Source organism: Peromyscus maniculatus, chromosome 1, assembly GCF_049852395.1.
Source record: "Peromyscus maniculatus bairdii isolate BWxNUB_F1_BW_parent chromosome 1, HU_Pman_BW_mat_3.1, whole genome shotgun sequence".
NCBI classification, from domain to species: Eukaryota; Metazoa; Chordata; class Mammalia; order Rodentia; family Cricetidae; genus Peromyscus; species Peromyscus maniculatus.
This window is the reverse complement of record NC_134852.1, coordinates 182,236,695-182,263,612: the sequence shown is the minus strand read 5'-3', so window position 1 is coordinate 182,263,612 and position 26,918 is coordinate 182,236,695. Positions and strand designations below refer to the sequence as shown.

The window sequence follows — 26,918 nt, the reverse complement described above, 5'->3', positions numbered from 1 at the left end:
GAAGGTTTGACTTTGTGATAATGCCCATGTTTAAAGCTCAATGTGTTTCTGGTCTCAACACATTATTATTAACACATCATAGTAGATATATTTTCATAATTCTACTCAAGTTCCTCTAATCAATTTGACCAACACTGGGATCTAAAAAACCTTCCAAAATGGATTTGGCAAATTAAAAAAAAATCATAGAATGAATTATTTTAGTTACTGTAATAGCTGATGGGTCTCATCTAAGGAATTATTTCCAGGAGTTTAAAAAGATAAGAAAAACAAAAACAGACTTGCACTCAAAGACACACATTCACCTGCATGGGTGCTCAGACACTGGCCACAGTCCAGCCTCCACATGCAGTGTGGGCAGAGCCAAGGAAAAGAACAATGCTGGCTGGCTTCATGAGCAGAACAGAGACAGGGACAATGAGAGATGATTTAAACCACACCCTGAAAATCGAGTCAGGAACAAAGTCCAGTACACATAGGTGGTTTAGGGGAATGCAGCTACACCATCCACATCCACATAAACCTCTCATGGGTTTACATGAGAGCATGTGCTAAGGGGGAAAAACAAAGAACTCAAGTAGTAGCAGGGTAGGAAAGCACATTTGCTGGGAAGAGAGAAAAGGAATGAGGAGAGTCAGAAGAGTAAAAAGCAAAGTATTCCTGAGACATAACTCTACCTTCCCCTACCAAAACATACTTCAAGTGCCAAACTAATAATACTTTGCTTTTCCTCTACAGATTCAACACAATCCCCATTAAAATTCCAACACAATTTTTTACAGACCTTGAAAGAATAATACTCAACTTCATATGGAAAAACAAAACACCAGGCTAGCTGAAACAATTCTGTACAATAAAAGAACATCCATATTTCAAGCTATACTGCAGATCTATAGTAATACAAACCGCATGGCACTGGCAGAAAACCAGACAGGTTGATCAATGGAATAGAATCAAAGACCCAGATGTAAATCTAAACACCTATGGATACCTGATTTTTGAGAGAAAAAAAAAAAAGCCAGAAATACACAGTGGAAAAAAAGAAAGCACCTTCAACAAATGGTGCTGGTCTAACTGCATGACAGCATGTAAAAGAATGCAAATAGATCCATATCTATCATTCTATATAAAATGCAAGTCCAAGTGGATCAAAGACCTCAACATAAAACCAGACACACTGAACCTAAAGTGGAGAAACACTTTGGCCACACTGGCACAGGACACAAATTCCTGAACAGAACACCGAGACAGTACAGGCACTAAGACGAACAATTAATAATTAATGGAACCTCTTGAAACTGAAAAGCTTCTGTTAGGCAAAGGACAGCATCAATAGGACAAAGCAGCAGACTACAGAATGGGAAAAGATCTTCATCAACCCCATATCTGACAGAGGGCTGATCTCCAAAATACATAAAGAACTCAAGAAACTAGGTATCAACTAACAAAAAGTCCAGTTAAAAATGGGATACAGCTCTAAACAGAGAATTCTCAACAGAAGAATCTCAAACGGCTGAGAAACAAAGAAGCATGCAACATCCTTAACCATCAGGGAAATGCAAATCAAAACTACTTTGAGATTCCATCTTACACCTGTCACAATGGCTAAGATCAAAAACACAAGTGACAACACATGCTGGCAAGAATGTGAGAAGAAGAACACTCCTCCATTGCTGGTGGGAATGCAAACTTGTATAGCTGCTATGGACATCAATATAGCAGTTCTCAGAAAATTGACAATTGATCTACCTCAAGACCCAGCTATACCATTCTTGGGCATATACCCAAAGGATGTTCCACTATAAGAACACTTGCTCAACTATGTTCATAGCAGCTTTATTCATAATAGCCAGAAACTAGAAAACAACTTGTCCCTCAACCAACGAATGGATAAAGAAAATGTGGTACATTTAAACAATGAAGTATTACTCAGGTGTTAAAAACAACAGCATCATGAAGTTTGCAGGCAAATGGATGGAAACAGAAAAAAAAAATTATCCTGAAAGAAGTAACACAGACCCAGAAAGACAAACATGGTATGTATTCATAAGCAGACATTAGCTATTAAATAACGGATACTTATACTACAATCCACAGATCCAGAGAGTCTAAGTAACAAGAAGTGCTCAAGGGGAGAGGGGAGATGCATGGATCTTCCTGGGAATGGGAAACAGAATAGATTTTTGTGGGTACTGGGGGTGAGTAGGGATGGGAACAGGAAGGTTCAGGTGGTGGGGGTGGGTGGAAGAGAAAGTACTGAGAGAGATGACTGGAACTGGGGGGCATGAAGGGGGACAATGCAGAAACCTAGTGCAATGAAAACTCCCTGGAATCTGAGAGTGACCCTAGTGAAGTCTCCTAGCAATGGGAGCTAAGGAGCCCAAACTGGCCACCTTCTATAACCAGGCAAGGCTCCCAGCAGTGGGACTCAGACATCAACACGGCCACAAAACCTTGACCTACAATCTGTCCTACCTATAAGATGTGCTGAGGTAATGGTGGTACAGAACTTGTGGGAGTGGCCAACCAATGACTGGTCCAACTTGAGGCTCATGCTACAAGAGGGAACCCACATATGACACTGCCTGGAGAGCCAGGAAGCAGAAGCCAAACACAACTGACAAAAAAATAAAAAAGCAGTGAAATGATTCCTAATGATATTCTGCTGTACTCATGGATTGGTGCCTAGTCCAACTGTCATCAGAGAGGCTTCATCCAGCAACTAATGGGAGAGATGCAGAGACCTACAACCAAACACTAGGCGGAGCCACAGGAACCCTACAGAAGACTGTAGGAGCCAGAGGGGTCAAGGACATCACAAGAACACGGGCCACAGAATCAACTAAACAGGGTTCTAGAGGCTCACAGAGTCTGAACTGACAATCAGGGAGCCTGTATGGGTTAGAGCTAGGTCCTCTGCATAAAAATTATGATTGTGTAGTTTGGTGTTCTTGTGGGACTCCTAACAGTGTGTGTGTGGGGGGTGTCTCTGACTCTTGCCTGTTCTTGGTCACTGCATAAAAATTATGATTGTGTAGTTTGGTGTTATTGTGGGACTACTAAGAGTGGGAGTGGGGGGTGTCTCTGACTCTTGCCTATTCTTGGGACCCTTTTCTTCTTAGTGAGTTGCCCTGCCTAGCCTTATTGTAATTTGTTATGGCATGTTTGGTTGATATCCCTGGGAGGCTTGCTCTTTTTTTTTTTAGAAAAACTGAGGAGGAGTGGATCTGGGAAGAGGGGATGTGTGTGTGTGTGTGTGTGTGTGTGTGTGTGTGTGTGTGTGTGTGTGTGTGTGTGAGTGTGACTGTGAGGAATGGAGGGAGGGGAAACTGTGGTCGAGATGTAATATATGAGAGAAGAATTAAGAAACTTAAAAAGCAAAAAATATATATATATACTTTGCTTTTCACTGACAAGTCCAGCTTTTTCCCAGCATGGTCACATAGTAGTGTGATGCCCAAGAGGCCACCTTTTGTCTGGTTTCCTTCTGTACCTTTATATACTCTTTACCTCTCACAGTCTACAGACAATTGCTCTGTGTACAGTGTTAAGGGCCCAGAGATGGCTGTACATTCTCCTAACCATGAGCAATGCAGACCAAGAGATCTAACCTGCAGTCGCAGACACAGTCTCCTTGATCGTTCTATTCCTTCTGAGGTCCAAGGAGCAGGTTCGACATCATCTCTTCTTAAAAGATAACGCCAAACCAAGAAGCCATGGCTGGATGAAATCTCTGGCCAGTATTTCACTACCTATATCATAATATTTCAATATTACATTGAGATCTAAAGTTTAGACTAACCACAATACCATCATATTAGTAGTTTAAATAAATCTGCTATGATTAAATGCAACTTCAGAAGATTTGCTTTGTTTTAAGAACAGTAAATAAATCAATATTATTAACACATTGTGACAAGCTTATTTCCTATTAAGATAGTTCCCACATAAGGATATAATACTATAAATTTAACATAGTAACAAAATAACAGAATTCTGCAAATTAGGTGGAGATAAATGGTGGCAGCTAATTTGTTTATTCTGTATCTAAGGACACAAATACATTTTTTTTTTTTTTCTTTTTTTTTTTTTTGGTTTTTCGAAACAGGGTTTCTCTGTGTAGCTTTGCGCCTTTCCTGGAGCTCACTTGGTAGCCCAGGCTGGCCTCGAACTCACAGAGATCCGCCTGCCTCTGCCTCCCGAGTGCTGGGATTAAAGGCGTGCGCCACCAACGCCCGGCCCCACAAATACATTTTTAATGCTATAATGTTATGTATTCTGCCTTGAAAAACTATTGTTAATTATTAAAATTAAAAACATTTTAAAGATACATAGTAGCCAAGATAAATAATGGTGAAATTACTTAAATGGTTTTGTCATATAGACTATATACTAAATACAGAACTCTTGGGTCTAGAGTGGAGTGCTTGCCTAGTGTGTATAAGCCATGGGTTAGAGCCCCATCAGTGCCAAACAAGAAACAAACAAAAAGAAAACCTCCTGGACCCAAATTAGAACTCTGCCTTTGGAACTTCAAAGCCCCTTTTCAAAATCTTAAAGTTAAAGTTCACTTCATTTATCTTTTACATTTCTAGAAGTAGAAATGCCAACTGAATTAGCTAGCCTATCCTTTCTCTAGCCCACACAGAGTAGTCCCTGTCTTAAGACCCAGAATGACCAAAGAGACGGCATGCCAGATAGAGATAAGGTATACCTTATAAATGCCATCATATCTGTTGCCTTCTTCTGGAGCATATTTGCTGATCTTCCTCCCTTTAAAACTGCGTATCACTCTGACTGGCTTCCCAGCTCTCCAATTCCGAGACTCTGCTCCAATTTTATCATCCAATGGAGCATCACAGTTTAGGGCCAATGCCCTACAATAGATAAAACAAAGTCTTTATACCAAGCAACCTTTCCTCAAGTACATAATTGAGTCATTAGCTCAATTAAAAGGTAAATTCTGCCTTACCTGACGATTAAGATTCTATGATTCTTTCCATATTATTCCAGACAATAGGATAATGCTTTCCCCCACCAGCAGAGAAGACAAATCAGTTTTCTGATGTCACCCCCAAGCCAGGGGATTGGTTCTCAGATAGCCTGTAGGGTTCTTCTGAAAGTAATAACATCTGTGCCACGTATAATAGAAAATAACTAGAAATACATGGAATTTGCTTGAAATAATGTTTGTTGAGAAAGGGGAGAACGTTGGGAAACTAAAGGAGGTGATTGCTTTAACAGTTAATTTTTGATGAAATGAGGTAAATTGCTGGAATAATGTAGAAAGAAATCCAGAAAAATAAATTTGTCAGCGAGGTACAAATAGTTTTTCTAGATTTTCCACATTCCAGACAGTAGAAATTCTGAAAAGTCTAAAGGATATTAAGAATAAGTGTGACATGAGCATATTCTCTGAAGACCTCCACAGAAGGATAAATTTAAGTGCATCAAAATGCCAGGGAAATCATGACAGTGAAGAGATTAGGTTCCCTGAGATAGTTGTGGTTTATAGATGATACACAGCCAAGGAGGGCCGCTATGCGGGAAGGAGAGAGAATGTCTTGGCTGAAGCTTGCCCTCAGCAGGCAGTGGAAAATCAGTGACTACATTAGAGGTTATGAGAACTTCTGAGGAATATCTAGTTCTAAAACAGAACAGTCTACTCAAGTTGGGATCCTCCTTTAAGACATCTACTTCCTAACCTCAGTGAAAGAATAACATTGCTAACACATAAGGGTTAAAAGCTGAGTTGGCTCAGTAGGTGAACTGCAGCCTTAGAAGTAGGAGGACCTAAGTTTGGGTTCCTAGAACTGTCATAAAAACTTCCAGGTCATAACCCCAAGTGTGTGGGCAGCATAACATGCACTAGGAGGATTTGGGAAAACAGGATGAACCAAAGAGATGCTAATGGGGAGAGTGGGAAGCCAGTATGATCAAACACCTGTGTCATGTATGCAATGTTCAAATTGATGAAAATGGTGTATTTTTAAAAAAAATCACTGGTGTAATGTGTTTATAATCCCAGTGCTGCTAAATGGAAACATGTGGATCCTTGGGGCTTACTGATCAGCCATTGTAGCCTACTTGGTGAATTCCAGGCTAATAAGAGGCCCCCCCCCAAGGCACATGCCTTTAATCCCAGCACTCAGGAGGCAGGGACAAGTGGATCTCTGTGAGTTTGAGGCCAGCCTGGTCTACAGAGTGAGTTCCAGGGCAGCCAAGATTATACAGCAGAGAAACCCTGTCTTGAAAAGCCAAAACGGTGGTGGTGGTGGGGGGGGGTAAACAAATATACATGCACACAAACAGCCAACTTGATAAAAATCAGATATAATACAAAATGCTTTTTTAGGTATATTTCTTTTTTGTAGGCTCAAACTAAAAAAAAAAAAAAAAAAACCTCAAGACTATCACTGACCTACTGACAAGGAATCTCTTAAACACAGTCATCTTCTTAAAGTAAATGGAGCGTAACTTTTCCAGATGTGCTGAAAACTCAGTTTGCTAAAGTTCTCTCTTTTACCTAAAGGGCAGACATTTTAAAACACTAGGAGCTGGGATAAAATATAGCCATCATGGTTCACAACATCTACTGTCCTCATCTAGCCTCCTCAGGCACAAGGCACACACAGACAAACATGCAGGAAAAATATCCATACATATAAAATAAAATTTTTAAATATTAACAATATAGCCATCTAATTAGAGTTATTGTTGTATCTTATATGCAACACCTATCAAATGATCACTCATCTTTTAAAAGAGGTAGAATAAATACCTTCATATCACTGAGTGACATACTTTAACATTCACAGGTACCATTAATCATAATTACTGCTATCACTACATGGCACTGTCAATCACTTTTGGCTTCATATAAGTATAGAGACTCCTGAAAATTGTAAAAGGAGTCTGAAGTATGAAACAAGGCAAAAGAAAAGCAATAAAGTTCTTTTATTATTATATATAAAACTCTAGCAACCAATGGCTTCAGATGGCCCTGACATAAAGAACAGCTGGGATACCTTGATGATCTCTTCACTTTCTAAAGCAGAAGAGTTGGGAAGAAATAGGTACTGCTCAGAAGCAAGAAAGTGTCAAAATTCCTCTTAGCAGAGAAGCAAGAATGAACTGTATCATACACTGCTTGGTAAAGAGTGCATGTTTGGGGACCAAGCTGAAGTCCTTTCATTCCAGTTTTCATGTTTATAAGATTTCTTGTTTCTTTAGAAGACTTATAATCACAAGGCACACACATAGCTAAGTGTCTAAAGTAATCAAGTAGATGTTAAGGTCTATAAGACAAGCCAATTATTCCAAATAGTTGTCAGTCTACTTCATTTTTACAATCATCTTTTTAACAGCAAACATTTTTATTGTTGCCAATTATTTTCTAAGGAGGTTGTAACATTACTTACTAAATTATCCATGAATACCACGTTTCACTAAAGCGGAGTCTTATATAAAAAAAAATATAATTCTTACACATGACAACTTAAGCCATTGTTAATTTAAGATGCATGTTCACTGACAAAAATGTGTTAAGCTATTTCTGACTTCTAAGGTTATTCCTCTTAAAGAGTCGCCCTCTTTGTAGGATAAGGACAGCAAAGGATTATACTCCTATCTCAGGAATGAGATTTCACCAGCAAATCTGACATGTCTCCTCTGCTAGTTCAGTAAAATAATCCTACTGTCAGAAATAATATACAAGATATGAACACAAGATTCTATGTTACTTAATATGCAATAAAGTCTTGAAATAATACTGGTATATTTGACATGGTAATAAAATAAAGGGACACTATTTAAAACTTAGTGCTTTATATTCAAAGTACAAAAATAATCATTTTTATTCAAAGCCAAAATACTCTTTATAGGGCATAAAAATTCTTAACTTTTATATAGTTCACAAAATTTTTACTATGACAAGTTATAAAGCTATATTTGCTATCTAGGGTTTTAGTTATTTTGTTAACATCAGCATGCATTTACAAAATAAATTACTTAGAAATTAAAATTTATATCCTGTGGTAGTAAGGATGCCATAAATTTTAAAACTCAATGCAATGTGACTGTAATGTATTAAGGGAATTTAGTTAAAAAGATTACTTTTATAACTAACTTAGAAGTCACTATTAATATAAATCTTAAAAGTGCCTGGAGTGCAGACTGATTTAAGTTACCTAATAGTTCACTCACCTATTCTCATTAGGCTATTTCACATTAGTGAGTCACTTCTAAAACAAATTTGCACAAAAAAGATAAATGTGTTGAGGACAGCATCACTTTAGTTTTTGACTTACAGGGCACTCACTAAACATGCCACCTCATCTTCAATTTCACTTAAATCATATAGGTTCCCTTCTTTCAAAGGTGTCAACATGTTTCATCATGTATATCACATGTATCAAGTATAGAGGGGAATAATGCCACTTAAAAATTAATAGTATAAAAAAATTAACCAATGGAATTTTAATCTCATGTTAACTTCTAGTTGAAGAGCTGCCCTATAACTTAAATACCAAGTTATACTGACAGGATCTAACCATAGATTGCAGAGCCTTTAGAACAGCACCTGTTCATGTTTGTCAGGGTTTGATCAGCCGATGGTGCGCCGATTCTTTTATTACCAGCAAGATTTTTACCACCACTTCCAGTGTACGTGAACTCATCACCTCGGTCCTACAGGGAAAGATTGTTTTTACAGTGAGATGCTTAAACCTAAGGATAATTTCACTAATTTTCATTTTAGAGTCAGAACATTAAGTTAAGATGTTATTGACATGTTTCTCAGAGAATTTACCAAAATAAAGCAAAATACAATCATGTGTGTAGTGTACTTTCAAGTTTTATCACTTGATCTAAAGATTTTGCTTCAAAGTTCTAGTTTCCAACATCTTCAAACACAGTTATTCTCATGTGTGTATGTATCTAAGTAATCCACAGCATTTTACAAAGTAAGGGCTTATGGGTTAAAAACATTTCATTTAATTCAGTAGTAACTGACAAATAGTTTGCAGGTTCTTTATGAATAGTGTCACTTTCAGAAACATTTCATGATGGAATTCTTGGCAGTCATCTATACCATATAGAATTTTTCTGATGAATATTCAAATTTTGAATTGGACATTAAATAAATTTTATAAAGTAAGTTTACACAAAAGCTTCAACTTATGGTTATAATGGCATAGTAATTTTTCCATATTTCATATTATGAATTCATCCATGGTACACTCAGGTTTAAAAAATAAGCATTACTATTATTAAAAAGAAACCTGAACAATAACTTGAAAATTAAATGCAGTATTTAATATCTATTAAATTAGATAAATATGCTCATTCAAAACTTAGCTGATTCAAAACTCAAAATAACTCAAGAAAAGTATCAGTCTATAATTTACTCTAACAATACTAGCTGGGTAGTTATTTGGCTTTTTAAATTATATTATAACTTATAAATTTAAATTATATTATAATTTGTTTGGGTGGTGGGGCACACATGTATAGGTTAGAGTTATATAAGTCTTATAAAAGTCAGTTCTCTCCCTCTAACATGTGAGTCCTGGGAATCAAACTCAGGATGCCAGGTCTGGTGTAAGTGCCTCTACCCAATAGCCCAGTATTCTTTTTTTACTGTAAAATCAAGATGAACTTTGCCACAAGGATGTTTTTTCTACTAAATTCCTACTTTTTTGAAGGTTACCTATTTCCATACTGCTTTTTCGTTGATTCACCCCTAACTCAAAATGTGTGCTTCCTAAGTGTTTTGATGAGGCAGGCATGGTGGTACACACTGTAACCCCAGCACTGAGACAAGGGAGGAAAGAAACGAAACTTCAACTAGGGGACCAGCTTGGCCTCCACAATGAACGATGCTATCTATGAATGAACGAACGAATGCTTCTATTAGTTCCCAAACCTTCTATTCACATTTGATAATGGGATGTGTAAGGGCTCCATTTTTTTTTTAAATAAGGAGTTAAATTTAATCTATACTGTGTATTCCATTTGAAGGAACTCTAATAAACAATATATCTATAATGGCCCAGAGCATTTTTCTTTCTTCCTTCCTATCTTTTTTTGTTTTTGAGACAAAGCTCAGGCTGGTTTCAAACTTACTGTGTAGTTAAAGACGACCTTGAACTCCTGATTCTTCTGCTTCTATCTCCCCAGTGCTGGGATAACAGGAATGTGCCACCATGCTCTACTAAAATACTTTCTAAACTGATAAGAAACAATCTTTCACATTGCATCTGGTTTGACTCCAGAATACCCAAATTCATAACAACCAAGTCTTCAAGTTATAATAATGAGTGCTATAAAGTAAAATTAGTGAGCAAGTTGCAGAAAAAGCACAATCTAAGCTAAACAGTGATTAAAACAGAATAAGAAAAATTCTGAACATTCTTCAAGTAGTAAAAAAACAAATAATGGTTAAAATTCTACACCATACCACTAACATTTTTGTATTTCAATCATTATGCCAACAAAAGCTTTCCACTATGGCAGACAAAAAAAGGTCAGCCTAGATTTGTTGTGTTTTCTGGGCTATAAAGTAGCCTGAGCAAGGCTGCTACCTAGGAAGCGTGCACACAAAACTGTACCTGCTCAAGGATATGATGCTGCCACCACAAGCAGCAGAATTTCCCACACCCTCAACCCTGGTACCAAACCCATGGCCTTGTGCACTCTAGGCAAGTACTATACCACAGAGCTACATTCCCACTCCACAATTTTCCAATCTCTACTCTACCTCCCAATCTGCTAAAGGAGCTACCTAAAAATAGACTGTTGTCCCAATTCCTGTAATCAACCTAATCACACAGACCAGCAACTTCATCTTCACTTCCCCACCTAATTATTGGTTCAAAGCTATCTAGATACAGCCTTAATTTATCTCACAACACTCTCTACCATGCCTGTAAAACAATCATAATATTGTATGACCCAGAAATTATTACTTCTTGACATAAGCACTATATACAATCGTTGACTATGGTATTATCTGTAACAGTTAAAAACCGAAATTAAACTAGGTACTCTTCAATAGGTAAATAGTAAACGGTTGAAGGGTGATATATTCATACCATGGACTCAAAAATAAACAGGAATGAACTATAAGTACACATCAGAGAATCACCCTGAATCACACACACACACACAAAAAAATCTATAGCCAAAGTTACAAACTACATGACCCATGCATAATAATTCTTGAAGTGACAAAACTATACAAACAGGAAACAGATTAGCAGTTATCAGCAGTTAGAGGGCCTGAGGACAATATAATACCAGAAACTGTGAATGCAGAAACATTTCACATCCTGACTGTCGGAGTCAAAATCCTGGCTATGACAGTGTCTGGTAAACAATTCAGCAAAGCACTACTCTTGGGAGAGAATGGATATCATTTCTAATGCTATTAATTGTGAAACTGCAATTATTTCAAAATAAACCTAATTTTTAAAAGAAATAAGCTCCACAGAGTATATACATTCTTCATATTAATTAAGTTGCCAACTGTGTAGGCTAAACTAGCATATGTAAAAAAGTAGACACTTCTAAATCTTATACCATACAGAACCAATCACTTCAACAAAAACTATACTAAAAAAAGGACAGCTTATATATATATTTTAGGTACAAATTTTGTACTTTATGAAATGATCAAGGTAAGTTCTAAAGATCATATCATTACTTACAACTTCATCTGCAAATCCTCCAGCCAGGACAAGAGAATAAGCCCCATCATTGCTGCGACCATGAATGCCACCAACATGAGGCCTATGAACACCTGCTTCGCTCACCTATCAGGTAAAAGAAAAATATGATCAAAGTAAATTATGTATGTATGAAATTGTATAAAATAAATGAGTTAACAACTGAGTTAGCTTTACAAAATGCTTTCATATTTATTATTAAACTCTACAGCCCAATCATGTTTCACCTAGAGTCTGCTTTCTTATTTTAGTTTTCCCAAATAAATCCTGAAAGTCCTAGGTTTTTCTTTTCCCAGTTCTAGTCCCACATCTTGCTTTGGGACCTGCACACAAACAGACCCTTCTACACTGTCTGGTTTTGCTCCTTTCAAAACCATTCTATCATAAACAGAATGATCCTTTCATATGTTTATTTCTAGACACAGAGTCTTACAAAGTAGCCATGACTGGCATAGAATTCACTATATATCAGGCTGGTCTTGAACTTGCAGCACTCTTCTGCCTTTGCCTTCCAAGTGCTGGGATCACAGGCTTGAGCCACCATACATGGTTCAGAATGGTCCATATGGGTAATTTTTGGTTGGGCTGTAGAGATGGCTTAGTGCCACATAAGCAAGAAGACCAGTGTTTGGGTAGGTATAGTGGCTTGCCTCTAACTCCTGCCTCAGAAGGCAAACAGGGAATCCCTAGAATAGGCTGGCTAGCAAGACTAGACTAGCAGTTTAGGCGACCTGTGGATTTCATTAGAAAACAGTAATTCTTGACATTATAAAGTTGGTCAAAAGCTTATGGCTAGGGAGGTCAAAGACCCTACCAGAGAAGCTGCTGTTATTGTTCTGCCACACAGATATGATTTACCCATTAAATTGCCTTCTAAATAACTATATTTATGCCCAAAGATTATTGCTGTCCGCTTCTGTCATAGAAGTTTCTTTTCTGCAGTGGTCAGTGTTCACTGCAGACACTCCTCATGACCAAAGTACTGAGAATAAATGACTGCTAAAAGTCCAGCCATAAGTAAGTCATCTGTATGACGCATTCCAAGACTCAGGGAACATTGCCAAGAAGGGATGGAAAGAATTAAGAGGTAGAAGAGGTGGGGAAAGGTGAAGAATTTTAGTAGTGGATTTAACTGGCACTAACTGCCTCAATAGCTTAGTATTTATTCAAGAAAAGTCTCGAAAAAAAATGTTAGAAATGAAGCCTAAAGTTTAATGACATTAAATAAGAACTTATAATATAAAATTCTTTTAAATATTAAATTTTTCTAAAAGAGAAAGCTTACCAGTACCTACACAAAACAGAATAAAGCCAAATGATAACAAAGATAAATGACACCTCACTCTAATGGTTGCTCGTCTGTCTGATCCGGTCTGGGAAAAGAATTCATTCTAACAAACGAAATGTCCCGTGCTACTTAATTGTGTCCCATTTGTAACTTAAAACAAATGTTAGTATTACTTCAATTTTAATTATCGAATTTTACCCTTTCAATTAAGCCAATTTCAAAGCATACCTGAACTCTGAATCTCCAAGTTGATCCAACAGGAATACCAGGGATAGGTCCATAATGATTTGAAGGGACAATGGTACATTCTTTTGTCCGACCAACACAAGCCATTCCCTATAAATCATAAAATAAGATGTTGGAGAAATCAATTATGGAAAATATTTTGAAGATTTCCTATTCTCATAAGATGTGAATGAAATAACTGGATCAATAAAATCATTATTTATGTAATTTAATTATCACTGATATAACCAATTAAATGGTTTAATCTTTTACACTACCACTACTGAAACACTTTACTGTGACATGTTAGTGGGAAAATGAGAGGGAGTTTCATTCTCACCCTGCCCCAGTCCCTCCGGCTTTCCGTACTAGCTGAAGGCATCTTGGCTTTCTTCTTACTCATCTTGAGTCTTTCCCCAGCCTTTACGACCTCACTGGAATCAGTTTTACAGGAAGGACAATACCTTAAAGGAATAAAAAAGAATAAAGACTACTTGGTAACATCATACTACATGTAAATTTAGATAATGATAAGTATATTTACTTAATATTGGAACCTTGTTCTATTTAAGAACTCCATAAGATGAGATACAATATCCAATATAAAACACTTAGTATATATTAAGTATTTAATTACTAAGAACATAACAGTAAATCCAACATACTAGGGATAGAGAGCCAATATAACGGCTGACTAGACATAAGTAAAAACTAAAGGATGAATATTATATTGAAGCTAGCATAAGAGGAAAATGCTTCCAAGAAGAAAATGACTCAAGTATGAAAACAGAGAAAAGAATATGACTTAAAAAAGTTGAAAGAGACTGAATCTGGCTAGAATGTAGGGTATTTAGGAAATAAGGAAGAGATGTACTATGCCATATAGACTGAAAAACAACTAAGTCATAGCATTCCAGGTCCTTTAAGGACAACTTAAGGCCTTTGAAGCAAAGGCTTAACAATCAAATTTGTACTTTTGAATGATTCCATACTAGAGTATGACCAGAAAGATAAAACTATAAAATCAGAACCCAACTCAAGAGTTATTACAGTAAATGGATCGGGTGTCAGTGCTAAGTGACAGTTACCTATGACATTTAAAGACTTTAATGTACTATGTAGCTTTAGAAATTCATGTCTAGCCAGGCCTGGCAGCACAGTCCTAGAATCCCAAGCACCTGGGAGACATATGTAGGCAGATCTCTATCAGTTTGAGGCCAGTCTGGTCTACATAGCAAGTTCCAGATCAGCCAGGACTACATAAGAAACTATCTGAAGAAAAGTAAAAAGAGGAAGGAAGTAGGGAGAGAGGGAGGGAGGGTAAGGTCCACCCTTAGAAGATCAGTTTATTTGTAGAAAAACAATAATTAAAAAAGAAAAAGACTAAACCCGAGGATAGTACCAGTACTCTTCTTCTGGGACTTTCTCCAAAGGTGGACTCAGGCAGTAGATATGATATGCCATATTGCACTCATCACACAGAAGCTGCATGTTGGGATCCCGTTTCTCTCCACATTTATGACAAGAACACATGTGACAATTCTTATCTGAGTCTCCACCACACAGGTCACATTCAGGGTCATTTTTCCCTACAAAGAACAAATTTTAGAAGTTTTATCTTTTTGTATCTATTATTCTCATAAAGAAAAAGCCACTGAAACAGCATAAAACTTATTTTTTAAATGAAAAAAGAAAAAATGTACTAAAAAGAATAACCCAGGGTGAGATCTGATAAGTGCCGCAGGCTAGAGAGATGGCTTAGTAGGTAAAGGCATCTGCTTACAAGCTGGGTGACCTGAGTTCAATCCCCATAACCGACATGATGTAATGACAGAATTAACTTCAAGGGTCTTCTAACCTCTACACTTGTGCTGGAACACACATGTATACACATACACATGCATACTTGAAAAAAAGAAAAAGAACAAGGAAATGCAAAATGCTTCAGGCCCGACTTACTCAATTAGAAATTCATGAAATGAGCCCATGAGTAAACCAGCGTGTGTGGGAGGCGGGATGTAATGGCAATAAACATAGGAACAGTGTATATCTTTGCCATCAATTGTATTATATGCCTATTGATTCACAGATTTCCCGTTATGTCCATCAACATTCCCATGGGAAGTTCAAAGAACTCACTGAGGTACTATCTAATATCCTATAATGTTGTAGAATATTATTTAAGGTGTGTTACTTTTGTTTATGTTGCATTTGTTTAACTCTGTAAAGCTGTGTTACTTTGCCTGTCTAAAACACCTGATGGTCTAATAAAGAACTGAACAGCAATAGCAAGGCAGGAGACAGAAACAGGTGGGAATGGCAGGTAGAGAGAATAAACAGGGGAAAAAAGAAGATGGAGGAGTGAAAGGAGATTTAGGAGCCAGAGAAGGAGGAGGCCACCCAGCTACACAGCAAGCCACAGTATAAGAGTAAGATGTACAGAAGTAAGAGAACAGGAAAAGCCCAGAAGCAAAAGGTAGATAGGATAATTTAAAGTTAAGGAAAGCTGGCTAGAAACTAAGCCAAGCTAAGGCCAGGCATTTATAATTAAGAATAAGCCTCTGTGTGTGATTATTTGGGAGCAGGATTGTGGGCCCCCTCAAAAAAGCCAAGAAACAAACAACAACACTAGAGCCTTTAGGCCTCTGATGTTAAGGATGGATAAGGACACAGAGAAATTGTTGGTAGTAATGCACACAGAGAGCTAGTGAGATGGTTCGGCAGGCAAAGGCACTTGCTACCAGGCCTGACAACCTGAGTTCAAATCCCAGAATCCACAAGGTGAAAGAGATTTCCTAAAGTAGTTCTCTGACATAAACATGCACACTGGGACACACATATATAAATAATTTTAAATATTTTTTTTAAAAAAAAGAACACACATGGATAAGCATTTGAAAGACCATTTTACAAACAACAATTTACTACAAGCTTCCTTAAAAGGAAGTAAATTTGTCTAGTCCACTATTTTATAACTCCTGTAAAGTAATTCATTGGTCAATAAAACTAACTTTCCACTACACAGCAAATTGAGACTAAGCCTAAAAGAGAAACTCATACTTAAAAACTTTCCATCTGCAAAGGAAATAGGATGGGCTCCAGGCTTCTCAATCTTGAAGATTTCATCTACAAATACCACCCGGCAGTCATTTAATGTTCCTTCAGAACCCCTGTTTAAAAAGAGGAAGAAACATTAATTTCTATCAGCAACATTTAAATTATGTGAAAATAATAATTATAAGCCACTGTGGAAATTCATTTTTTTAAAATATAAATGACTAAGCTTATAGCTATTATAATTATTCTGGTCTCTTGTTTTTAGTAGTAGTTAATCCTCAAGGTAATATGTAACTTCAGCAATAACTTCTCATTTCTGTTAAAGAGAAAGCATCTTGTTAAAAGGAAACATACAGGTAGGAGTTGAGTATAAAGCCCCTTCCACCATTATATGCAAAGGCTCTACATACAGTCATAATTTCTATGTGTAGGATACCACTGAGTTATAGATTTGTGTTACAATATTTAATAGTATCTTCATTTTTAATATGAAACACCATCTTCTAGTTTCACATATTGTATGCTTTCAGGACTAAATATATAACGTTTAATTTCAATACTGTTTTTAACCTCTATAGTGTGTTGGTAGAAACTGAGCACCCAATCATTTTTCCTAAACCCAAATGGTATCAAGGTTATTTTCAATCTTAATATGTAGCAGGAATCTTAAAAGTTCTTATTAATAAAATCAAACCCGAGGCCAGTTATTGGGGTCAATGCTGGTAGATCAGAGAGACAGAACAAGCCACAGCTATCTCACCTCGCCGGATCCTCAGCTGGTCTTGTCTCCTCAGACTGGAGGCCTCTGAGTCCTCATCCGGAATGGGTCTCAGCTGAATTACTGCTCAAAAGCCTGAATGCTTAACCAGCCAAAATCTTCTAGTTTCTGGTCCTCACGCCTTATATATCTTTCTGCTTTCTACCACCACTCCCTGGGATTAAAGGCTGGCTTTCTGGGATTAAAGGCGTGTGTCACCATGCTTGGCTATTTCCAATGTGGCCTTGAACTCACAGAGATCCAGAGGGATTTCTATCTCTGGAATGCTAGGATTAAAGGTGTGAGTGCCACCATTTTCTAGCCTTTGTATCTAGTGGCTGTCTGTTCTCTGACCCCAGATAAATTTATTAGAGTACACAATATTTTGGGGAACACAATACCACCACATTAATATATGTGTTGTTTAAAACGGCCAGTGAAACAAATGTGCTTGCAAACACAGAAATGGGACTAGATTTTCTTTATTATAAAAACAAATAAATTCTTTATTTGTGAGAATTCAAACATGGGCCAGGCACCAGACAGTGGTGGCATACACTTTTAATCCTGGTACTGGGTGGTGGGGGTGTGCAGAGGCAGATGAATCTCTGAGTTCCAAACCAGCTTGGTCTACAGAGCGAGTTCCAAGACAGCCAAGGCTATACAGAGAGACCTAGTCTTAACAAATTAAAAGCAAAAAAATCATGGATTGAGGAAAATAATTTAAATAGAGTCAGGGGTCAATAATTTCCTTCAATAAGTTCCGAGTCATAACATTCTCACATTTTCTTTTCACTTTGATTTTATATTTAAACTTTCTTAAGGACAAAAAGGAACTCATACAGAAGATTTTTTTTTTATCTCAAAGTATAATAGTGTATTCCTTCTCAATCAAGAGAATAAATAAAATTTTCATAAGAGAAAAATAATAACTTCAGAGTAATATTAGGAAATAAGAAATTCAGAGGCTTTATTAGATTATCTGGTAAAAAGAATCTGCCTTATAAACTTAGCATAAAGACTATATAAAATTCTCTCCTGTTAATTAAAATAAGACTAAATTATACTTCTAATATTTCTAGGCAAAAATAAGGTGTCCTTTATTAGGTATCTTTTCAATATGAAGCCACAGTTACTTCATTTATACTTATTTGCATATTCTTCCGTTTCCTACTATGACTGTGAACTTGTTCCTCCTTTAAAAATATTATTATGTGAATGTAGGGTTTGTGTAAGTATTGTACATGAATACAGGTACCTGAAGAAGCTAGATGCACTGAATCCCCTCAGAGCTGGAGTTATAGGAAGGTTGTGAGCTGCCTGACATGGAATGGATTCAAATGGGTCCTCTACAAGAGCAACAAGTACTCTTTACCACTGAGCTTTTTTTCCAGCCCTGTTTATCCTTTTTAATCATAGCTTTTGCTTTGTATTTGGAAGACATGTTATTAGGTACACATAGATTTAAGGCTTTTATTTATTTGCTTTTGGCTCCTGTAGTGAATTCTACAACATATCTATTTTTTTAAGAGAAAGTAGCATCAATTTACTTAAGACTTTCTCCACCTTTACCTTTTCTATTAAAAATTTAATATCAAATGTAATACAGAAAACTATACAGGTAAATGGATAACTGAAGCAACTGTGAGGAACATATCCTTTGTTGTCATTAGTGATGACAGCAGACAGAACTGTCACACTACCTCAGAAGTAATCATTTCTTTACATCTTCTCAAGGTTACACTTACCTTAATTTTCTGTAGTCTTGTTGTTGTCTACCTCCCTAAGCATATGGCATAATTTCACCCATACACTAAGTATAATCTACAAATTCTCATATCCTCTTTTTCTTCCTTGCAATTGCTTAAAAACACTAGCCATTTATTCAAACGCTTCTCAGTCTTCGTTTTGACATTTGCATTCCCAGGGAATGGTGACCACTTAAGTTATCACTCTTAAGTGATAAAATTAAAGACACTCTACAACCTAGCATTCCACATGTGTGCATGAGCTCACAGAGGCCAGCACTGGATTCCCTGGAACTAGAGTTACAGTTATACTGATTATGCGATGCCTATGTTGGCATAGAGAACCAAACTCATGTTCTCTACAAGAGCAGAAAGTGCTCCTAAGACATCTCTCAAGCCTCTAGGAAGACTTTTCACTATGAAATAAATACCTATCCCCAAACCACCCTGGCTTTTATTACTCTTATTTTCCTAACTCTTGTAGTAGTAAGAACTTAGTAGTGTTCTGTGGTTGGGAAAGCTATAATGTCACTGATAAACTAATCCAATTTGCCTGTCCGTCTTTCCACTCATCCTTAGTTTAGTCACCAATGTAATTTTCTAACTGAGGGTCACTTAGATCTTTTAAAAAGGCTATATATATAGCATGGAGGTCCCTAGGATGACTGTGGCATATAATCAATTTCAGTTTTACTCAATTATTGAAAAAAAATAGCCAAATGAATGGAAACACATGAACTATGAACCAAAGGCTGAGGGGCTCCCAGCTGGATCAGGCCCTCTGAATAGGTGAGACAGTTGATTGGCTTGATCAGTTTGGGAGGCATCTAGGCAGTGGGACCAAGTCCTGTGCTCATTCCATGAGTTGGCTGTTTGAAACCAGGAACTTATGCAGGGACACTTGGCTTAGTCTGGGAGGAAGGGACTGGACCTCCCTGGACTGAGTCTACCAAGTTGATCACAGTCCTCGGGGGAGGACTTGTCCTGGAGGAGGTGGGAATGGAGGGTGGGCTGGGGGTAAGGGGAGGGCGTGGGAGGGGGGAGAATAGGGGAACCCATGGCTGATATGTAGAACTGAATGGTATTGTAAAATAAAAAATATATATCACACACACAAAAAAAAAACTTTTTGAAAATTTAAAAAAAAATTTCTTTTCCTTTAAATTTATTTATTTATTAATTAATTTTGAGAGAGGGTCTCACTATGCAGCCCTGAGTGGCCTTGAATTCAGAAATCTTTCTGCCTATGCCTCTCAGTGCTCTGATCTAAAGGTATGCGCCATCATACCTCAGATCATTTCTTTTTCTAAAGCTCAATGCTATGAGTTTTGTTTTCTCCTGTTGTACACACCCTTTTTTATACTTCCTACAATCAAGTATAAGGTTCCCTATATAGTCATGTTATTTTGGTGGTTTCTTCAGAACTGTATATACATCTGAATTTTAAATTGTTTATAAATTCAATTACATCCTTATTTGAGTAACAATCACATTTGTAGTTCTGTACAAAGGTCAGAAATCTGTTTTCTAAAATATGAGCTTTGATTCTAATATTCTAATATGAAAACAATAAAGTAAAAGCTTTCTTCAGCACATCCCAACAGTCTTCATCCTGATCTCATGGTTAGCAACTATTTTCATGAAGGGTCAGACAATCAGCAGTTTAAGCTGTGCAGCCAGATGATCTCAGTTGCAGCTCCTCAAAGCTGTTTTGTACAAACCAGTGTAGATAATAATCAACGGGCGCTGCTGTGTTCCAGTAAAACTTTATTTACATGCACAAGCAGCTAGTGGGCTGTGGTTTATCCATCCTTGCTTTCTACTGATCACAAATAAATGTTTGCTTACTCCCACATTTGTCACCTTTTGCCACTAATCCAGTTAAATAAAACATAAAATTATTTCAATTTGACTCTCTTAAGCAAAATCTGTAAATGTCATGCTAAATTCTCACTGCTCAATTCATCAAATCTTGTATATATTCATTATAAAGAAAAGAAATGTACATAGAAAGAGTTTATAAGGAAAATTTAGAAACTCCTTACTACATATTATCTTTTTAAAAGGCAACTGAGTGATTATTCAGTAAATAAAAAAAAATAAGCAGGGAGAGGGATAGCAGTAATAATTTCCCAGCTGTAAAAGCTCTCTATGAGACAATGCCTACTACTGTATCACTTGAGAAAAATCCTGCAAAGTTACAAGCTAGAAAAGAGGTTAAGTTGTTATCTACAGCAAATACGTTAACATGGTTCCTAAGTGGTTTTTTGTATATTATTGTAAGAATTACATTATATTATATTATCATAATTCTAAGCTGGGTTGTGGTGGTGCATTCCTTTTATCCTAGCACTCAGGAGCCAGAGGCAGGCAGATTTCTGTGAGTTTGAGGCCAGCCTGTTCTACAAAGCAAGTTCCAAGAAAGCCAGAGGTGTTATAATGGAGAAACCTTGTTTCAATAAAGCAAACAAACAAAGAATTCTAGGAAGCATAGGCTTCTCTAAAATTATCCAAAATTATCTTTAACCTTAGAGATGAAGATACATTAGGTCTTAATAAAAATTCAAGACTTTATAAAAATATTCTCCTATAAAGTGGAAATTTCTCTTTAACTCCATCTTCTTTAATAGAAATATGTGCTTCACATCTGAGAATTACATTTCTAATTGAATAACTAAATGGTATTAGTGACAAGAACCTTACCCCAGGAAAATTTTCACCCGAACTTCTTTTTTGGTCCTTGAGATTGTCTTCAGTGTGGTAATTTCAGCATCATACCAAAATCCTCTTTTGCCTGGATTTTCTACATTGTAATTAACCATTACCACATCACCAACATTCAGCTCATTCCATTTTAAAGTGGTTCTTGCTCGTGGTCGAAGATCTTTAACATTCATTTCTAGTGTACCACTTTCTGGATATCTGAGGGAACAGGAAAAGAAACCACATGATAGAGTTCAGAATTATTTTCACAGGAGGCTAAAATTGTATGCAATGTATAGAAAGACCTAATTTGCAGAGTTGAGAGGAAAAAGTACAATTTCCAGTGGTGGTGGTGGCACATGCTGGTAGGATAGACTAAAAACATGGAGGCAGGAGAATGAATTTGAGATCAGCCTGGACTACACCTTAAAACATATATATATATATACACACACACACACACACACACACACACACACACACACACACACACACACACACACACGTAGCAACATCTGTTATTACTGGGTACATTTCTCACCTGTACTGTGACACTCACAGGTTGATATGTATAAATGTGAACATAAATAAACTCGCTCCCCAACTCAACTAAGCCTTGGACAGGAGCCTTTTTTCAAGGCTTTCAGAGTGTTAGGCAAGTGTACGTCCCATGTTCTGTATCCATCATCATATTAAGTTGGAGTTTCTTTCCAGACTCATTTTTCTTTGTGTGTACACGCATGTGTGAATATACACCACATGTGTGCCTGCTAAGGCCATCATATCCCCTGGAGCTCGAGCTACAGGCAGTTTTGACAACCCAAATTCTTTGGAAAAGCTGAAAGCACTCTTTAACTGCTGAGTCACATCTCCAAACCCTGGGGTTTCTTTATGTAATGAACGTATCCTGCCATTTATTACTGTTATAATATTCTAAAAGAGACGCTGTATTATTCTTGATACTTAAATGATAAGCACTAATGATTTTAATTACCAGAGAATTCTTCTTAAAAGCTGAGGAAGATGCTAATCATTAGCTAAGAGATAGAGTATTTAAAACACAAACTCATTTCATACTTAAGAATTACATCAATGGGGGCTGGGAAATACTTCATCAGTTAAGGGCACTGGAGGACCTGGGTTCAATTATCAACACCTACAGGGCAGTTCACAATCCCACACCCTCTTCTGGCATTTGTGGGCACCTGGCAAACACATGGTACAGGGACATACATGCAGACAAACATCCATACACATGAAATAAATAAATTAAATAAGTAAATAAATAAAGTCAATAGTGGCTGAAGAGATGGTTCAGCCACAAAAAACACTGCTGTATTAGAGCATTGCTCTTAAAGAGGAGTCTGGTTCCCAGCACCCACATGACAGTTCACAACTGCCTGCAACTTCAGTTCCAAGGGATCCTACACCCTCTTCTGAGATCATGAGCACAAAGCACATAGCATATACACGTACAGACATACATACAGGCAAAATGCCCATACACATAAAATAAAAATAAGAATTTTTAAATTATCACCATCATTTTATCAAGCCTCGATGTCAGCTTCTCCCTGATCTTAGAGCCAGTTCATCAAGTGTCATCATTTGCTTCATTCATGAACCTAGCTAGCATGCCCCAGCAGCTTCCACTTCCCCAGGAAAATATTCCTGTTAAAATTATTGTTCTTAAATGTAGTAATGCTTAAGACCAAAAATAAATAAATCAAATAAACAAAACCCCACAATTTTATATGTAGCAGGAAGTAGAACCATGGGGGCAAGGGAGACACCTAACATAATCCTTGACCTCAATGCTTTCTGATTTATTTTAAGCCAGGCATAGTGGTTCATGCCTTTAATCCCAGCCCTTGAAAAGCGGAGGCAGGCAGATCTGAGTTGAGGCCAGACTGGCCACATAGTGAGTTCTAGGACAGCCAGAATTACACAGAGAGACCCTGTCTTGGAAAAAAAAAATTTTTTAACTCCAACTTGTTGACATCATCAGGCCAAAGACAGCAATCAAGCAATACACCCTGGCTTCTATAAAATTAGATCCTGCTGCAGCCTTTGTGCATTATTGATTACAAAGAAATGAGTAGCGCCTACTTCCACTACTAAAATGTTCAATCAACGGAGATGAACCACACTGCCATGGTTCTTAAGAGTGTGGTATACAAAGTAGGGTCTTACCACCATCTGCAAACTCACTACAAAACACATTCTTGTGCTACACTTCAGGCCCAAGTAAGGAATTCAGGAAGTGAGACTTAACATTAAATTTTACAAATCCTTTCAGTCAGTCAAGTTAACCACATCCTATACGAATACAAAAATATTCATTATATCCTTGGGAATCAGCATTACTAAGGCAGAAATTGTCAGTGGTGGTGGTGCGTGCCTTTAATCCCAGCACTCAGGAGGCAGAGGTACGAGGGTCTCTGAGTTCGAGGCCAACATGGTCTACAAAGTGAGTTCTAGGACAGTGAGAGCTATTACAAAAAGAAACCCTGTCTTGAAAACAAACAAACAAAACCAAAACCAAAAAGAAAGCAAGCAGAAATGAAGGGAAGAAACCTGGCCCTGAGCTGAGTAAGAGTAGCGTGTTCAGATTCCAGCTGATCTGAAGTCAGAAGCTGCTCCAGCAACTGCCGTGGTTCTTCCAAATCAAACAAGGGCTATGCAAGCTCATGACTCTCACAACATATCTGACTTGCCTTCAATGAGTCCAACACTGTATGAGATCTTTAATAACCCAGCTTAATCAGTTCTCCAAGTTTCAGTTAATTGGACGAGGAAAAGTCCAGTATTGTGGGGGCCCCAGAGACATTCTGGTCCATTTATCCTCAATGCTGTAATTCCCTTTGGCAAACCTTTCAAATGATTACCCTCTGTTCAGACAGTAAATGATGGAAAGTCTTGTCCAGACAGTTCTGATAAAGGAAAGAGAAGGTAGCTGATACAGAACCAGAGGTAAGCATTGGGAATTTATTCATGTCTTAATCCCATGAAGAAATTCTCACACTCTCCTCAGAAGAGAAATAGCATTTACAGCCTTAAATCCCCCTGCCACCTTCAATTATGTTCTCTTCCAAGGCGTACTGATTTAGTGGCTTTCCTTTAACGCACATACCCAAGTTTTTATTTCTTTACTATCTTTGGGTCTTCATTCAAAACAGGTTCCTTTTTTTACCTTGCCTGGGTTTAGAGTTCCGATTTGATTTCTGCTATTGTGTACCCTTGGGAAAGCTATCCTAAATCTCCGTGACTACTCCTCATCCATAAAAACATGAACTTAGTGCCTCATTTGGTAGTTTTAAAAACAGAACATTTTTAGGACCTCTGAGGTGCTTAATACAGCTATACCAAAAAAAAAAAAAAACAAAAAAAAAACCCCTAAAGGAACCTTCTTTGACAAGTGCCCATTACATCCATAGTTCTCTTCTTCTAGTTCAGTGGCCAAACCCGAATATAGAAATAACTGAAGTGAGAACTTTCCTCAGTATATAAAGTGAGGAAGTTAGATTTGCTTTCTTTTAAGATGGGGGTCTCACTGTAGTCCACATTATCTGGAACTCACAATGGAATTACAGATGTGAACCACCAACCCAGCTAACTAGATGTTTTAATCATGAATTCATTTTCTGCCTCCTTTTAAGATGAAAGTTTCTGCTTCAGATGGGATTATTTTCTCAGCTATAATGTGAAAGTTATAATTTGATACCATAACGTTATTTATCAGTCTGAATTTTAAAAAAATTAGCAAAAAAGCATGTTTCAACAGCAAAAACACCCTCCATATGTCTAGGTTTGTCAAAACATACATACTCAGAAAGTAAACATTTTGGAAAAACTAAAGAGCTCAAACAAAGATTTTCTTCTTTTTGGCTAGTTTTTGTTAAGCTGAGCTAGGCCTTACTTTGCAGCTCAAACTAACTGTTCATCAACTTGCAATCCTCAAGTCTTGGTCTTCCAAGTGCTGGGATTACAGGCACGTACCACCCAACTGACCTCCTATTTTACATAGGAAGGAATTCTGAAATGGACAAGTTTAACTGCTGTTGTGATCACCAGGCTTTGTGCAGGATTTGTGATTATACATTATGTGTTAGAGTTCTTAAGACCAACCATAGGCAAGTGATTCACCAAACTCACAGAACTCCTCAGAACGCAGCCCATCGATGGCTATGATCTCCTACAACCAAAGGAAACTAGACACAGCAGATTCAAGCTTTGAGGATCCTGTTTCACACAGGATATGCTTCTTCCAACCAGACTGTAACATGTAAAATACACTTTACCATGTCAACACATTAGAGTGTACATAGTTATTAGAGGAAGGCCATATAGGTCTCACAGTGCATATCAAAATTCCAAAGCATATTTGGGAGAAAGCATGTATTCAACTTAAGTTGTACTAAAAAATTAAATTCTCCTAAAAATCTATAAACAGACCTTTTTATATTATATTTATAGACTTTTATAGAACGTAGTCTGAGAGCTGATGTCAGTTCTTTCCTAGAAATGCTAAAAAGAAATCATTCTTACATATTTTGCTGGCTGATGTTTTAGGAAGCAGATGTAAAGATGAAGGTGACAGCTCTAAAGATATGGAGAAGTATCATAACTAGGCATTAAGGACCTTTGGACCATGACTGTGGTCAACTGTATAGAAAGGAAAAGGGGAGTTTCGGACATGAAAGGTCTCAGAGACCTGGGGAAGTCTTGGCCAAACCAATACTAAACTCAGGTATAGAAATCAACCAAAGGCCCTAGAATTTCTTGTGCTCAGAAAGAGTATGACCTTGGTTAAATGTTATACTTATAGATGAAGGTTATCAGCTAACTCAACTTCTTGAATCTGATGGTAGAATTCTTTCTTGGAGTTCGGAGCAGTGTACCCACCAAGGACACTACAGCTGCATTTAAAACCATTTACTCCTCAAATGATTTAAACTGTGACTCTCTTCAAAATAATCCTCTGGTACTCAGTATGCAGTTACAGATAATAACAAAACTGGCCATGAGTTGATGATGCCTGAAGTTAAACAATTCATTGTTGCTCTCTCAACTTGCCAATCTGTTTACAGATTTCTATAACAAAAACAAAAACACTACAAGTTAAAAATATAAACACAAAGACTCTCCACATTTTTAGAAAATTCAAGCTAACATTCAATGCTTATAAGGACAAGCAGTTTTTTGCCCCAGTCCATCACACATCTGACTTCTACAACTATTTCCTTTAGGCAATTGCTTTTAGTTCTTAGTTATTTATTTTTTTTGTAGGACATAACGAGGAAGATGCTTAAGAAAATTTCAAACCAGGGCCTTAGGCATACTAGGTAAACAATCAACCACTGAGTTTTACCTCCATCCTCAAAGTCATTTCCCAACCATCTCCACATCTTCAA

At 37.2% G+C, this 26,918-nt stretch overlaps 1 protein-coding gene across 4 annotated transcripts in view; it reads right to left on the bottom strand.

Moving 5' to 3' along the window:
- Uhrf2 (ubiquitin like with PHD and ring finger domains 2) overlaps positions 1-26,918 on the bottom strand; it is an 85,247-nt gene that overhangs the window by 6,934 nt on the left and 51,395 nt on the right. For 2 of the 4 annotated variants that reach the window (XM_076562130.1, XM_076562133.1), the window contains 9 exons: positions 21,505-21,723; positions 16,300-16,409; positions 14,642-14,828; positions 13,580-13,703; positions 13,243-13,350; positions 11,709-11,813; positions 8,582-8,688; positions 4,715-4,877; positions 3,612-3,752 (listed from right to left, as the gene is read on the bottom strand). In XM_076562130.1, coding sequence (XP_076418245.1) covers positions 3,612-3,752; positions 4,715-4,877; positions 8,582-8,688; positions 11,709-11,813; positions 13,243-13,350; positions 13,580-13,703; positions 14,642-14,828; positions 16,300-16,409; positions 21,505-21,723 — 1,264 coding nt within the window. Of the gene's footprint in view, positions 1-3,611; positions 3,753-4,714; positions 4,878-8,581; positions 8,689-11,708; positions 11,814-13,242; positions 13,351-13,579; positions 13,704-14,641; positions 14,829-16,299; positions 16,410-21,504; positions 21,724-24,221; positions 24,438-26,409; positions 26,599-26,918 lie in introns of those variants that run through there. The other 2 variants (XM_076562144.1, XM_076562140.1) reach the window with 2 other exon arrangements.